This window comes from Pseudophryne corroboree, chromosome 2 (genome assembly GCF_028390025.1).
Source record: "Pseudophryne corroboree isolate aPseCor3 chromosome 2, aPseCor3.hap2, whole genome shotgun sequence".
NCBI lineage: Eukaryota > Metazoa > Chordata > Amphibia > Anura > Myobatrachidae > Pseudophryne > Pseudophryne corroboree.
In genome coordinates, this window is record NC_086445.1 from 19,638,536 (window position 1) to 19,652,340 (window position 13,805).

A 13,805-nucleotide genomic window follows, 5' to 3' on the forward strand; every position below is an offset into this window, starting at 1 on the left:
AGTTGTGTATATGGTATAGGGGGGTGCACATGGTATGGGGGTGTTTCTTTATCATCCACTAGGGGTCACTGGAGTACTCTTGGGATATGGACGGGCGGAGCCGAACAAAGGCACTGAATATTCAAATTTAGGACCCTCCCACCCCTCCATATCCCCGAGTACCTCAGTGTACTGTCTCAGTGTTTTTTCGGTGCTCACAGCACGAACATCGGCTTGTGGTATAGCCACACTTGGATTTTTATTTTTAATTTTTATTTTTAATTTTTATTTTTACACCTAGCACATCCCTTCCCAGTTTCTGGAAAAACATGGGTCCGGGATAGTGCCGCTGCACGGGCAGCGCATGGCGTGTCGGTCCTCACAAAGAGCACCCTCACAGCCACAGACAGCATGGCGTGTCGGTCCTCACGAAGAGCACCCTCACAGCCACAGACAGCCCACTGCTTCTACAAAGAGCAGCCAGGAAAAGCTGGACGGGCTTGCACAAAGAAGCCGTCGCAGCCATAGATTACTGGAAGCTGACTGGAGCTGGACGGAGCTTACACATAAAAAGCCCCGCCACAGCCAAGACTACAGGCAGTCGTCAGCCATGATCAGAAAGGTAGGCTGGGGGAAACGGGGCGGTCAGCGCAGGCTGCCGCCCCGCTATGTAGGGGTTAATGCCTCCTGCGCATACGGAGCTCCGTCCGGCTGCACAGCAGGGGGAGCTCATACGCACTATGCCCAGCCGCTATGGAAGTCAGTCTGACACTGGACCGAGCTTACAGAAAGCCCCGTCACAGCCAGGATGAAAGCCCCGTCACAAGCTGGACGGAGCGTACAGGAGGTGCGGCACATGTCCTAATGGTGGGGTGTCAGGGCGGTCAGCTCACGCTGCCGCCCTGCTGTGTGGGGGTTTGCCGCCGCTGAAGCCGCCGCTGATATGCCCCGCTTAACTACGCTGGAAGCTCAGAGCGGCCGCACGTCACTCAGAGACGCCGGCCGCTCCCCCAGCGCTGATTACCCGGCACCGAGGTAGGACAGGCGCCGCCCGAGCCACAGTAAGTACCCGCTTTCTAACATGCACAGAGCGGCCGCACGTCACTCACAGACGCCGGCCGCTCTTCCAGCGCTGACACCGCACGCTGATGATACATGGCGCCGCCCGCTCTTCCGGACGGCTCCCCGGCGCTATACACAGCGCTCCCCTGCTCTCCCTGCACCCGTTCCCGCTGCAGGTAACATAGGGGAGACTACCGGGGGTAAGGGGGAGTAAATACCCATAGCAACAGCACCAAGGCTGCATGGGTTAATAAGACATAGTTTTCACAGAGCATGTCCTAAAATATGTTTCTAATTGTATGGATGGCATGCTTCCTGTTTCTGTAGGCTGCCATTTGATGTCATAAGTGTTCTATTAACTGGAATGTGATTATCACACTTTAATAGGCTATTAAGCCTATATTACCTGTATAATAGGCTATTATGTCTATATATATTAACACTGCAGCAGGTCCTGTGCTTTTCAGTGTATGCATGGCATGGGGGCCATTTTTAATCATTACAGTTTCTTCCAGTTTATAATTCTAGAACATTCCTGCCCTACATCTCTAAGCCACCAGAGGCAAAGGGGGTGTTAGTGGGAATGTAGTTCGGATTGCACATGTGAACTGCTTTTCACATAAAGAATACTCTGGTTTCTCTTCAGATCTAATAAATCTTTCGCCTGTTGCTAAAGATGTCCGTAGAGAGAAATAACCATGTGTTTCATAGCCTGGCTACGGCTGGCCTTAATATGCTTTTCAGCAACAAAAATATATATATGACACAAAAGAACTTCAACAAGTAGTGCAAGTGTCTGTCTGTTGCCTATTGTGGTGTCAGTCTGCATAGCTAGTAAGGCTCTAGCGCAGACTAAAAATAATTTTTAACGGTCCTATGTTAAGCATTGGCAATTCAAATTAAAACAGCGGTAATATCGGAGTCTCGGAAGTACTCCGCCTGCTATAACTAAAGATAGTCTTTTCAAAGGGCCAAGTTCCTTTGGGTACCAGGGTTGATGCAGAAACTTCGAGTGAGAAGGGTGCATTACACCAGCACTTATATAGTGCGGGGGTTTTGGGCAACATACATTGCTAAAAACCAGTGAGTCAAGGCCTCCATTTGTTTTTTAGAAAATATTAGTGGACTTTGACCACTATTTAATCGTTTCAAAATAACGCGATCCGCCATTGGCAAATGCGTCTGTGTTAAACATTTTAAAGACCCAGGATACATTTGGGTCATTAGTCTCTAGGTATGGAAACTATGAGATCACTGTTAAAAGAAGCTGCAGAGTATATCTGTAAAGCCTCTACTAACGCCTGTTTTTCATCGTAGCTAGTTCAGCACGACTAGGACAGAGCTTGGTTGGTCCTAAATTTGATATTCAGCCATTACCGCATCCAGTATCAAAACGGAATACTGGTACCGGCGTTTAATCCCTTTAGACTTCCGTTTTTCAAAGGCGGGTGTACAAAACAGTCACGCCTTGTAACGTCAGGACGCTACAGTCAGCAAGCCAGTGGTTTGATGACCTCTTTTCCAATTGTGGAAGCGCGTCTTTACATGTTACTTTGAGGGGTTTCCAGACTTCAATTCATGGATGTCTCAGCTATTTACAGATTAAAGGACAATACTGGCTCTGTCGACCGGTTTGGCAGGTTGCCATTTAGTCTCTGCTGGGTTTCAGCTGTCTTTATAATCCAAGCAGTAGTATACCAACAGAGTCAGGGTTACATATTCCCTCTGTTTGAGCAAAACCAGACGGCTCTGTCGCAATCTCAATCAGCAGGTCACTTACTGCAGTGGGAAAATGAATTTTCTGCGGTTAGTATTTGTTTATTGGAGCACAAAGTGGCATAATGGCACTTGATCTTCACAATGCGTATTTACCCATTCCGGTTTGATCTTCACGGGTTCTAGCGTTTGCAAATCGCCACAACCATTATCCTTTTCGGGTCTACCGTTGCTTATCGCCTCGGGTATTTACCAAAGTTATGTTGGGGATGATAGCTCATCTCACATAAGAACTCTGTCTCAACAGAGTTTCTCTACCTTAGATGATCTGCTCATAAGAACTCTGTCTCAACAAAGTTCCTCTAACTTGCGCTACTAAGGTATACTGCGGTAGCAGATCAAGTTCGAAAACAATCGCATCTAATTCCGTCTAAACGATGTCAATTCCTAGGTAAGATTATAAATCAAAGACTTTTACCTACTACACCAGCAATAACAAATGTACGTCTAGTAATTAGTGCAAAACACGCACACTAGCGGTACATTGGTGTATTCACCTATTAAGAATAAAGATGTGTTTTCAATTTAGTTCGCCACCCTTCACTCGCGTTTCCCACAGAGGGAAAAGGGTGCATATACTCTGGACGACAGTCGCAGAGGGTCAGGATTTGTAGTTAAAATCAGCAACAAAGGTTCTAAAACACGACAGATTGCTGTCGATAAAGGTCCTAGAACTCTGTGCATTTTACAATGCAATACATGATTCGCTTTCAGTCTGACCAGGTATATACTCTGGTTTCTCTTCAGAACGAATAAATCTTTTGCCTTTTACTAAAGATTTCTGTGGAGAGGAACAACCATGAGTTTCAGGTAAATGTTTGATGCCTGTCTCACGCTGGCCTTAAGCAGTCAAACAAGGCAACGGCAGTTGCATACACAACAACCAGTGAGAACCAAGAAGCCGCATGGTAATGCGGCATGTGACTCAAATCCTCAATGGCTTAGAACACCATTATGTGAAAATGTCACATTACGTGAGTGGACATCTGTTAGACAGAGGATCTCACCCGTCAGGATTTGGATCCTGAAAACTGGACATTAAATCCAGAGGTGTTTCATATGTGAGTCCACAGAAGGGGGTTACCCTCAAGTATACATGATGGCATCTCGCCACAATTACAAAAGCTCAGTATGTGTACAAAACAGATCACAAGGGCAGTGGCGGTGGAGTCGCTCACATTCATGTGGTCATTCAGCATCGTGTATCTGGCTCCACCAGTTTCCGCTGCTCTCTCCGTTGTCAAAACGGCTCATAAGACAGTTTGTCACAGTCATACTGGTGGTAGCTCATGGGTTTCGGAGAAGTTTGCTTCTCGAATTTTCAAGGAATACTTGCACACGATCTTGGCCCGCTCATAATACGTCCAACCTGTTACATCAGGGAACGTTAGTTTACCCATAGTTACCTATGTACCTATTATCTATGTACCGCAGCTGCGGTTGACGGGGTGAGGGTGCAAACGCCCTCTTAAGAAATTGAGCATTACAGTATCGGTTATACTAACCATGTTACGAAATAGTAAGCCGTTTAAGGCAGCTCATTTTTACAAAATTTCGTGTGCTTACATAGGTGGTAAACCTCGGAAGTTTCCAACATCATCCTTCAAGTAACCCGTATTCTGTTAAACGGGGTGGGATGGAAAACTGCGTTGATCTGCACGAAGAGTGCAGGTATCTGTGTGATAAACTTATTGTCAAAGACGTTTGCCTCTATTGGCGTCTGTACACATCTTTCTACAAGGTGTCATCAAAGTTCACACTCTATTTATCCCACCTACAGCGCCAGGCGACTTGAAGTTGGGTTCAGATTTCTTACAGTTTTCATATTTTGAACCCTTTCAACAAATGGGAATTAAGTTTCTCACTTTGGAAAACAATTTTCTTATAGCCTTGGCTTCGGCAAGGGTTTTGTTTTCATATTTGGGTGCCTTGTATTCCAAGCCACCGTATTTGAGTTTTCTCATGACAAAGCAGATCTTCGGACGAATCACGCTTTCGTATTCTTCACATCAATATACCAATAGGGGTTTCCTGTGTGGACAGCACATTCTAGAATTCTGAATGTGGTACACGCATTACGCGTTTATATATGTCCCGAACGTCAACAGTACGTGATATGAATACGTTGTTTGTTCTCTATGATACTGCCAACTGGGGTTAGCCAGTTTCTTAGCAGACATTATCCAGTTGGGTAATAATAATGACTACAAGTCAGGTTTACTTTAAGGCTAAGTTACAATCGCCTGCGTCAGTAATAGCTCATCCCACAGGTCTGTGGGAATGTCAGACCCAGTGGGTCGTGGAGTGTCTAAAACGCGGCTATATAGCCTTCATGTGCACCATGTTTGTGCACGTTTACACGTTATAAATGGTGGCGCCATCAGCATCTAGCTTTGGGCTGCCTACTGTTACAAGTATCAAACAGCTCTCCCGCCCACGAGGGAAGCTTTGGTACGTCCCAAGAGTACTCCAGTGACCCCTAGTGGATGATAAAGAAAATAGGATTTTGGTACTTACCAGGTAAATCCTTTTCTTTGAATCCATAGGGGGCACTGGACGCCCACCCAGAGCAGTTTTACCTGGGTTGTTTTAAGCTCAAGGGAGCTTAGGGTAACAAGTTTTACTTGATTGATATTAAGCTCAGAGGAGCTTATGGTAACACATTTTCACCGATTGGTTCAAATTATAAAGTTCTATCGGTTATGGTGTCAACTGTTTAGTTGACAGTAAGGTTATGGGTCAACATTGTTGTTGTCCGTTATGTTATAGGTATTCTCCATTGTCAACCTCTCTATATCGTTCCTGTTCGCTCAGTAAAAAACACTGAGACAGTACACTGAGGTACTCGGGGATATGGAGGGGTGGGAGGGTCCTAAATTTGAATATTCAGTGCCTTTGTTCGGCTCCGCCCGTCCATATCCCAAGAGTACTCCAGTGCCCCCTATGGATTCAAAGAAAAGGATTTACCTGGTAAGTACCAAAATCCTATTATTTGGTGCGGGTGTGTATATGGTATAGGGTGGTGTACATGGTTTGGGGGTGTACTTGGTGCGGGTGTGTACATGGTACAGTTGTGTATATGGCATAGCGGGTGTACATGGTATGGGGGTGTATTTGGTACGGGTGTGTACATGGTACAGTTGTGTATATGGTATAGGGGGGTGCACGTGGCATAGCGGGTGTACATGGTTTGGGGGTGTACTTGGTGCGGATGTGTACATGGTACAGTTGTGTATATGGTATAGGGGGGTGCACATGGTATGGGGGTGTATTTGGTACGGGTGTGTACATGGTACAGTTGTGTATATGGTATAGGGGGGTGCACATGGTATGGGGGTGTATTTGGTGCGGGTGTGTATATGGTATAGGGTGGTGTACTTGGTGCGGGTGTGTACATGGTACAGTTGTGTATATGGCATAGCGGGTGTACATGGTATGGGGGTGTATTTGGTGCGGGTGTGTATATGGTATAGGGTGGTGTACATGGTATGGGGGTGTACTTGGTGCGGGTGTGTACATGGTACAGTTGTGTATATGGCATAGCGGGTGTACATGGTATGGGGGTGTATTTGGTGCGGGTGTGTATATGGTATAGGGTGGTGTACATGGTATGGGGGTGTATATGGTATAGGGGGTGTACATGGTTTGGGGCTGTACTTGGTGCGGGTGTGTACATGGTACAGTTGTGTATATGGCATAGCGGGTGTACATGGTATGGGGGTGTATTTGGTGCGGGTGTGTATATGGTATAGGGTGGTGTACATGGTATGGGGGTGTACTTGGTGCGGGTGTGTACATGGTACAGTTGTGTATATGGCATAGCGGGTGTACATGGTATGGGGGTGTATTTGGTACGGGTGTGTACATGGTACAGTTGTGTATATGGTATAGGGGGGTGCACGTGGTATAGGGGGGTGTACATGGTATGGGGGTGTACTTGGTACGGATGTGTATATGGTATAGGGTGGTGTACATGGTATGGGGGTGTATTTGGTGTGGATGTGTACATGGTACAGTTGTGTATATGGTATATGGGGGTGCACGTGGCATAGCGGGAGTACATGGTATGGGGGTGTACTTGGTACAGTTGTGTATATGGTATAGGGTGGTGTACATGGTATGGGGGTGTATTTGGTGTGGATGTGTACATGGTACAGTTGTGTATATGGTATATGGGGGTGCACGTGGCATAGCGGGAGTACATGGTATGGGGGTGTACTTGGTACAGTTGTGTATATGGTATAGGGTGGTGTACATGGTATGGGGGTGTATTTGGTGCGGGTGTGTACATGGTACAGTTGTGTATATGGTATAGGGTGGTGTACATGGTATGGGGGTGTATTTGGTGCGGGTGTGTACATGGTACAGTTGTGTATAGGGGGGTGCATGTGGTATAGGGGGGTGTACATGGTATGGGGGTGTACTTGGTACGGATGGGTACATGGTACATGGTACAGTTGTGTATATGGTATAGGGGGTGCACATGGTATAGGGTGGTGTACATGGTATGGGGGTGTATTTGGTACAAGTGTGTACATGGTACAGTTGTGTATATGGTATAGGGGGGTGCACGTGGTATAGGGGGTGTACATGGTATGGGGGTGTATTTGGTACAAGTGTGTACATGGTACAGTTGTGTATATGGTATAGGGGGGTGTACATGGTATGGGGGTGTATTTGGTGTGGGTGTGTACATGGTACAGTTGTGTATATGGTATAGGGGGGTGTACTTGGTGCGGGTGTGTACATGGTACAGTTGTGTATATGGTATAGGGGGGTGTACATGGTATGGGGGTGTACTTGGTGTGGGTGTGTACATGGTACAGTTGTGTATATGGTATAGGGGGGTGTACATGGTATGGGGGTGTACTTGGTGTGGGTGTGTACATGGTACAGTTGTGTATATGGTATAGGGGGGTGTACATGGTATGGGGGTGTACTTGGTGCGGGTGTGTACATGGTACAGTTGTGTATATGGTATAGGGGGGTGTACATGGTATGGGGGTGTACTTGGTGCGGGTGTGTACATGGTACAGTTGTGTATATGGTATAGGGGGGTGCACGTGGTATAGGGAGGTGTACATGGTATGGGGGTGTACTTGGTGCGGGTGTGTACATGGTACAGTTGTGTATATGGTATAGGGGGGTGTACATGGTATGGGGGTGTATATGGTATAGGGGGTGTACATGGTATGGGGGTGTACTTGGTGCGGGTGTGTACATGGTACAGTTGTGTATATGGTATAGGGGGGTGTACATGGTATGGGGGTGTACTTGGTGCGGGTGTGTACATGGTACAGTTGTGTATATGGTATTAGGGGGTGCACGTGGTATAGGGTGGTGTACATGGTATGGGGGTGTACTTGGTGCGGGTGTGTACATGGTACAGTTGTGTATCTGGTATAGGGGGGTGCACGTGGTATGGGGGTGTATTTGGTACGGGTGTGTACATGGTACAGTTGTGTATATGGTATAGGGGGGTGCACGTAGTATAGGGTGGTGTACATGGTATGGGGGTGTACTTGGTGCGGGTGTGTACATGGTACAGTTGTATATATGGTATAGGGGGGTGCACGTGGTATGGGGGTGTATTTGGTACGGGTGTGTACATGGTACAGTTGTGTATATGGTATAGGGGGGTGCACGTGGTATGGGGGTGTACTTGGTGTGGGTGTGTACATGGTACAGTTGTGTATATGGTATAGGGTGGTGTACATGGTATGGGGGTGTACTTGGTGTGGGTGTGTACATGGTACAGTTGTGTATATGGTATAGGGTGGTGCACATGGTATGGGGGTGTACTTGGTGTGGGTGTGTACATGGTACAGTTGTGTATATGGTATAGGGTGGTGTACATGGTATGGGGGTGTATTTGGTGTGGGTGTGTACATGGTACAGTTGTGTATATGGTATAGGGGGGTGCACGTGGTATGGGGGTGTACATGGTACAGTTGTGTATATGGTATAGGGGGGTGTACTTGGTACGGATGTGTACATGGTACAGTTGTGCATATGGTATAGGGGGGTGTACATGGTATGGGGGTGTACTTGGTGCGGGTGTGTACATGGTACAGTTGTGTATATGGTATAGGGGGGTGCATGTGGTATAGGGTGGTGTACATGGTATGGGGGTGTACTTGTTGCGGGTGTGTACATGGTACAGTTGTGTATATGGTATAGGGGGTGCACGTGGTATGGGGGTGTATTTGGTACGGGTGTGTACATGGTACAGTTGTGTATATGGTATAGGGGGGTGCACGTAGTATAGGGTGGTGTACATGGTATGGGGGTGTACTTGGTGCGGGTGTGTACATGGTACAGTTGTATATACGGTATAGGGGGGTGCACGTGGTATGGGGGTGTATTTGGTACGGGTGTGTACATGGTACAGTTGTGTATATGGTATAGGGGGGTGCACGTGGTATAGGGGGGTGTACATGGTATGGGGGTGTACTTGGTGTGGGTGTGTACATGGTACAGTTGTGTATATGGTATAGGGTGGTGCACATGGTATGGGGGTGTACTTGGTGTGGGTGTGTACATGGTACAGTTGTGTATATGGTATAGGGTGGTGTACATGGTATGGGGGTGTATTTGGTGTGGGTGTGTACATGGTACAGTTGTGTATATGGTATAGGGGGGTGCACGTGGTATGGGGGTGTACATGGTACAGTTGTGTATATGGTATAGGGGGGTGTACTTGGTACGGATGTGTATATGGTATAGGGGGGTGTATATGGTATGGGGGTGTACTTGGTGCTGGTGTGTACATGGTACAGTTGTGTATATGGTATAGGGTGGTGTACATGGTATGGGGGTGTACTTGGTGTGGGTGTGTACATGGTACAGTTGTGTATATGGTATAGGGGGGTGCACGTGGTATGGGGTGTACATGGTACAGTTGTGTATATGGTATAGGGGGGTGCATGTGGTATAGGGGGGTGTACATGGTATGGGGGTGTACTTGGTACGGATGTGTACATGGTACAGTTGTGTATATGGTATAGGGGGGTGCATGTGGCATAGCGGGTGTACATGGTTTGGGGATGTACTTGGTGCGGGTATCAATGTCTCCTCTCTCCCGCAGACATCTCAAGGGGTACAAGTGCGCCGTTTCAAGACGCTGGGGGACCTGATAGCAATGTACCTGCAGCCGAACCAGGGCATGGTGTGTACGCTGCTGTACCCTGTGGAGAGAGAGAAGGACGTTATAGAGGACAGAGACTATTCAGGTGAGTGCTACGTCGCATCCTCACTTTCTAGAGTTATGCTGGGACTTTTAGTTCCACAGGCTACCTTCTCTGTAACATAGTATTGGATCTCCCCTAGCTGTCTACTCCCAGCTCCCATCCCAGTTGTTGTTATTATTATTAAAATAGTAATTTCCCATTTCCATATGTATGAGTATATCCCTGTTATATGCTAGGAATGTGTATGTTGGTTGTGTTGAGTCCGCTTTAGCCCTGACGTTGCCAGAAGCGTCGTCTGACGGTTGTTGCAGTTATCGCTGTTACATGGGGAAAGCTGCAGTGGTGACGGCACAGACGCCTCTATGACGGGAAGCAGCCCAGCAATCGTACAGACATTGCGCATGTAAAATAGTGCGCTGTAAAGTCCACAGTAATAAGTCTCTCTCTGATATTACGCGGCTTTTATTGCAGATGGTGAAGATGAGAAGCCGCCTCTCCCGCCGCGGTCGGCCTCGGCCAGTTTCTCTGGCGGGTCTGGGTTGAGTTTGGGGCCGTGTGGTCAGGATCTCAGCCCTACCGACAGGTAATGTTGTGAGTAGCTGGCGCTAGCGGCCAGAGCGGTAACTTGATTTGGTCTTCTGGCGGTTTGCACCAGGGAGACGGTCAGCGCAGCACTGAGGGTGTGTAACTAAGCAGAGAGCTGGTACATCTTATAGTCATTCTGCCGGCTAATTAGTGACGCCCCGTACCAAGTCCAGTACTAATATAACAGGTGTAAGTTACCTGTATATATGTCTACAGTATATAGATTTACCAAGATCGTCCATCTGTATATGAATAATACAGAGAGCTTTTTTTTGGGGGGGGGGAACGTTTATTTGTGTCTTTAAGTCTAGTGCCACACGAGCTGTTTATAAGTAGCGTCTAATAGCAAGTGGAAGGCTCTGCTCATATTACACTGCCCTAAATGTTTATCACGTATCTCGTGAAGCTGGTGTCACACCAGCAGTGTATTAGCAGCATCTATTTGCTGCTTACAAAAGCTCTGGATACTGTTCGCTGTCTCTGCCTTAAGCTTGTGTCACACCAGCAGTGTTCTTGCCACTAGCGTCTGTGGGTTGTGGGGTTGGCTGTAGACGCGATTGAAGCGTAGCACAATGCTTTTCTTTTCCGACCGTTAATTGCGTCAGATGCTTTACGTCATTTCATCATGGTCATCACCTCTCCGCCTCTCTCGCAGCACAACCAATGGGCTGAGCACTGTGTCCCACGAGTACCTGAAGGGTAGTTACGCTCTGGACCTAGAAGCTGTGAAATCCGGAGCCACCAGCCTGCCCCACCTCAACAAGACGCTGGTCGTCTCCTGCAAGCGGCTGCACGGGTAAGTTACCACGGGGCCTGTTGGTAATCACCCAGATATTCAGCGGTATATGTACTGTCGGCGGTTTCACCTGCTGTATCTAAAACGCCAGTAATATCGAATGCAGAACATGCCTGGTTTCACAATATTAAATCTTGCTGAATATCGGAGGGTTTACAAACCCGCCTTTTAGTATATATACCCGCTCAGGTTTACAAACTGCACTGCTCGGTGTGTTTACCCCTTACGGCCTGTAAGTAACCGCGTGTGTGGGGGCTACAAGCCCCTTTCACAATTATTACAACACAGAATCGTTCATTATTTGTCTTTATTGCTGTGGAACAGGCTATCAGGATTATCCGTGTCCGGGATGCACTACATGTCCCTGCATTCCAACATTTAAGGTGCACAATGTGGACAAAATAAGCCCCTCCCATGATACGCTTCAGTTATGCCCCTGTTTTGCCAGACACGCCCACATTCTAGCAAAGCCACACCCCTTTTCTGATATGCCAGCCCCCTTTTATGTCCGAGAACCTGAGCTAATGAGCGGCGATTACATTATTATTTATTCATAGAACGCCGGCAAATTCCATTGCACTTTAGAATTATCAACGAAACAGTACTTAAAGCAAGACTGGGTAATAGACAGAGGGGGAGATGTCTCAAAGCTTGGAGAGATAAAGTACCAACCACTCAGCTCCCGTCGTTTTAGAAACACAGGGGGAGTTTTCTCAGAGCTTGGAGAGTGATAAAGTAGAGAGAGAGATAAAGTACCGGCCAACCAGCTCCTACCTGTCATTTTTTTTCAAACACAGCCTGTAACATGGCAGGAGCTGGTTGGTATTTTATCTTTCCACTTTATCTCTCTCCAAGCGTTGATACCTATGTTCCACTTACATCGTTCGGTCTGTTTATTCTGTATTTCCATCTTTTTTTCCTTATAAGGGAAGTTGACAAAGTCTTGTCCGGGCTGGAAATTCTCTCCAAGATCTTCGACCAGCAGAGCTCTCCGATGGTGACTAAGATTCTGCAGCAGGTAGGACGATTGTCAGCTGAGCGGCGAACGGGGAGTTGCCAGACAAGCAGAGTGACCAGAGGTGTTTCCTACTACTCCTGGGAACGCGCTTTAGGCATCTGCTCCGCGCACAGCAAAGTAGTAATGTGCCGTGGTATAATGCACTATTATTGAGAATCCGGGTATAAACTGGCCCATTCTGCCATATGCACTATTAATCTAAGTTAATGGAAAGGGCGGAGCCATGTGACCAGTCAGAGCCAATGTACAAGAAGCTGGCAGCTGGATGATGTCACAGGATGCTACACAATAACATGATCCTGCCAGCACATGGGCGGCCCCCAGACTCATTATTTCACATGTACTGAGTGTGACTCTAATTCCCCCAACCCCTCCCCAATATATCACTCCCCCGATTCACTGCTGTCTTCTTATGCTAGGCCGAGCGCCTACTGGTATAACTGGCCCAAAAATGGGGGTATGACATCATGAAAGAAGAAGAAGAAACCTTATTTGGGGTTGCGTCTGTGGAATCCCGGTTCTACTAGACAGGGGGAGAGATAAAGTATCAGCCAATCAGATCCTGACTGTCATTGTTCAAACACAGCCTGTAACATGGCAGCTAGAAGCTGATTGGCTGGCACTTTGTACAGTTTATCTCTCTCTGGGGGAGATGTATTAAAGCTAAGAGAGAGATAAAGGGGGAGATTTACTGTAGTAAGTAATGAGTTTATACAGAACCGGTTAATGAGTTGTGTAATTGTTGGAACGGTTCTTGACCCCCGGTAGACACCAGAGTAAAATGTGTCTATTTGCACTTGGCACGAGGCGGGGCGTCCTGCACACGGCGTTGGTGTAATGTAGATTACGTGTAAGGACGTGAGATTATTGGCTGTGGTGCTGCCTCGGTCGGTCTCCTTTCCACGCTAACAATCGCTGTAATACAGGAATCAGTGGCTGGTGCCCATCTGGAATCTGCGACAGTAACATTAGCTAATAGCCTGTGTACATGGCCACTGCATGTGTAAGTGATATACGTGATGATGCTGTACAGGGATACGACCACCACGCCCCGGCCGAGTAATTGGCCTCTTAGAAGCCCCTTTTCTCTAACGTCCTAGTGGATGCTGGGGACTCCGTAAGGACTGTGGGGAATAGACGGGCTCCGCAGGAGACTGGGCACTCTAAGAAAGATTTAGTACTACTTGTGTGCACTGGCTCCTCCTTCTATGTCCCTCCTCCAGACCTCAGTTAGAATCTGTGCCCGGCCAGAGCTGGGTGCTTTTAGTGAGCTCTCCTGAGCTTGCTAATAAGAAAGTATTTTAGTTAGGTTTTTTATTTTCAGAGAGCTTCTGCTGGCAACAGACTCTCTGCTACGTGGGACTGAGGGGAGAGAAGCAAACCTACTAACTGCGGCTAG

The 13,805-nt window shown here is 47.4% G+C and overlaps 1 protein-coding gene, 1 non-coding gene and 1 pseudogene across 3 annotated transcripts in view; all 3 read left to right on the forward strand.

Annotated features, from left to right (window-relative positions):
* The window catches only part of INPPL1 (inositol polyphosphate phosphatase like 1), a 112,423-nt gene that overhangs the window by 30,752 nt on the left and 67,866 nt on the right, over nucleotides 1-13,805 (forward strand). For both annotated transcript variants that reach the window (XM_063950899.1, XM_063950900.1), the window contains exons 3-6: nucleotides 9,905-10,049; nucleotides 10,479-10,590; nucleotides 11,248-11,388; nucleotides 12,316-12,406. In XM_063950899.1, the coding sequence (XP_063806969.1) occupies nucleotides 9,905-10,049; nucleotides 10,479-10,590; nucleotides 11,248-11,388; nucleotides 12,316-12,406 (489 nt within the window). The remainder of the gene's footprint in view (nucleotides 1-9,904; nucleotides 10,050-10,478; nucleotides 10,591-11,247; nucleotides 11,389-12,315; nucleotides 12,407-13,805) is intronic.
* Nucleotides 1,668-1,753, forward strand: LOC135054190 (U5 spliceosomal RNA; annotated as a pseudogene).
* On the forward strand, nucleotides 3,545-3,659 carry LOC135054111 (U5 spliceosomal RNA). Its single transcript, XR_010243362.1, has one exon. It is a non-coding gene; the product is annotated as a U5 spliceosomal RNA (small nuclear RNA).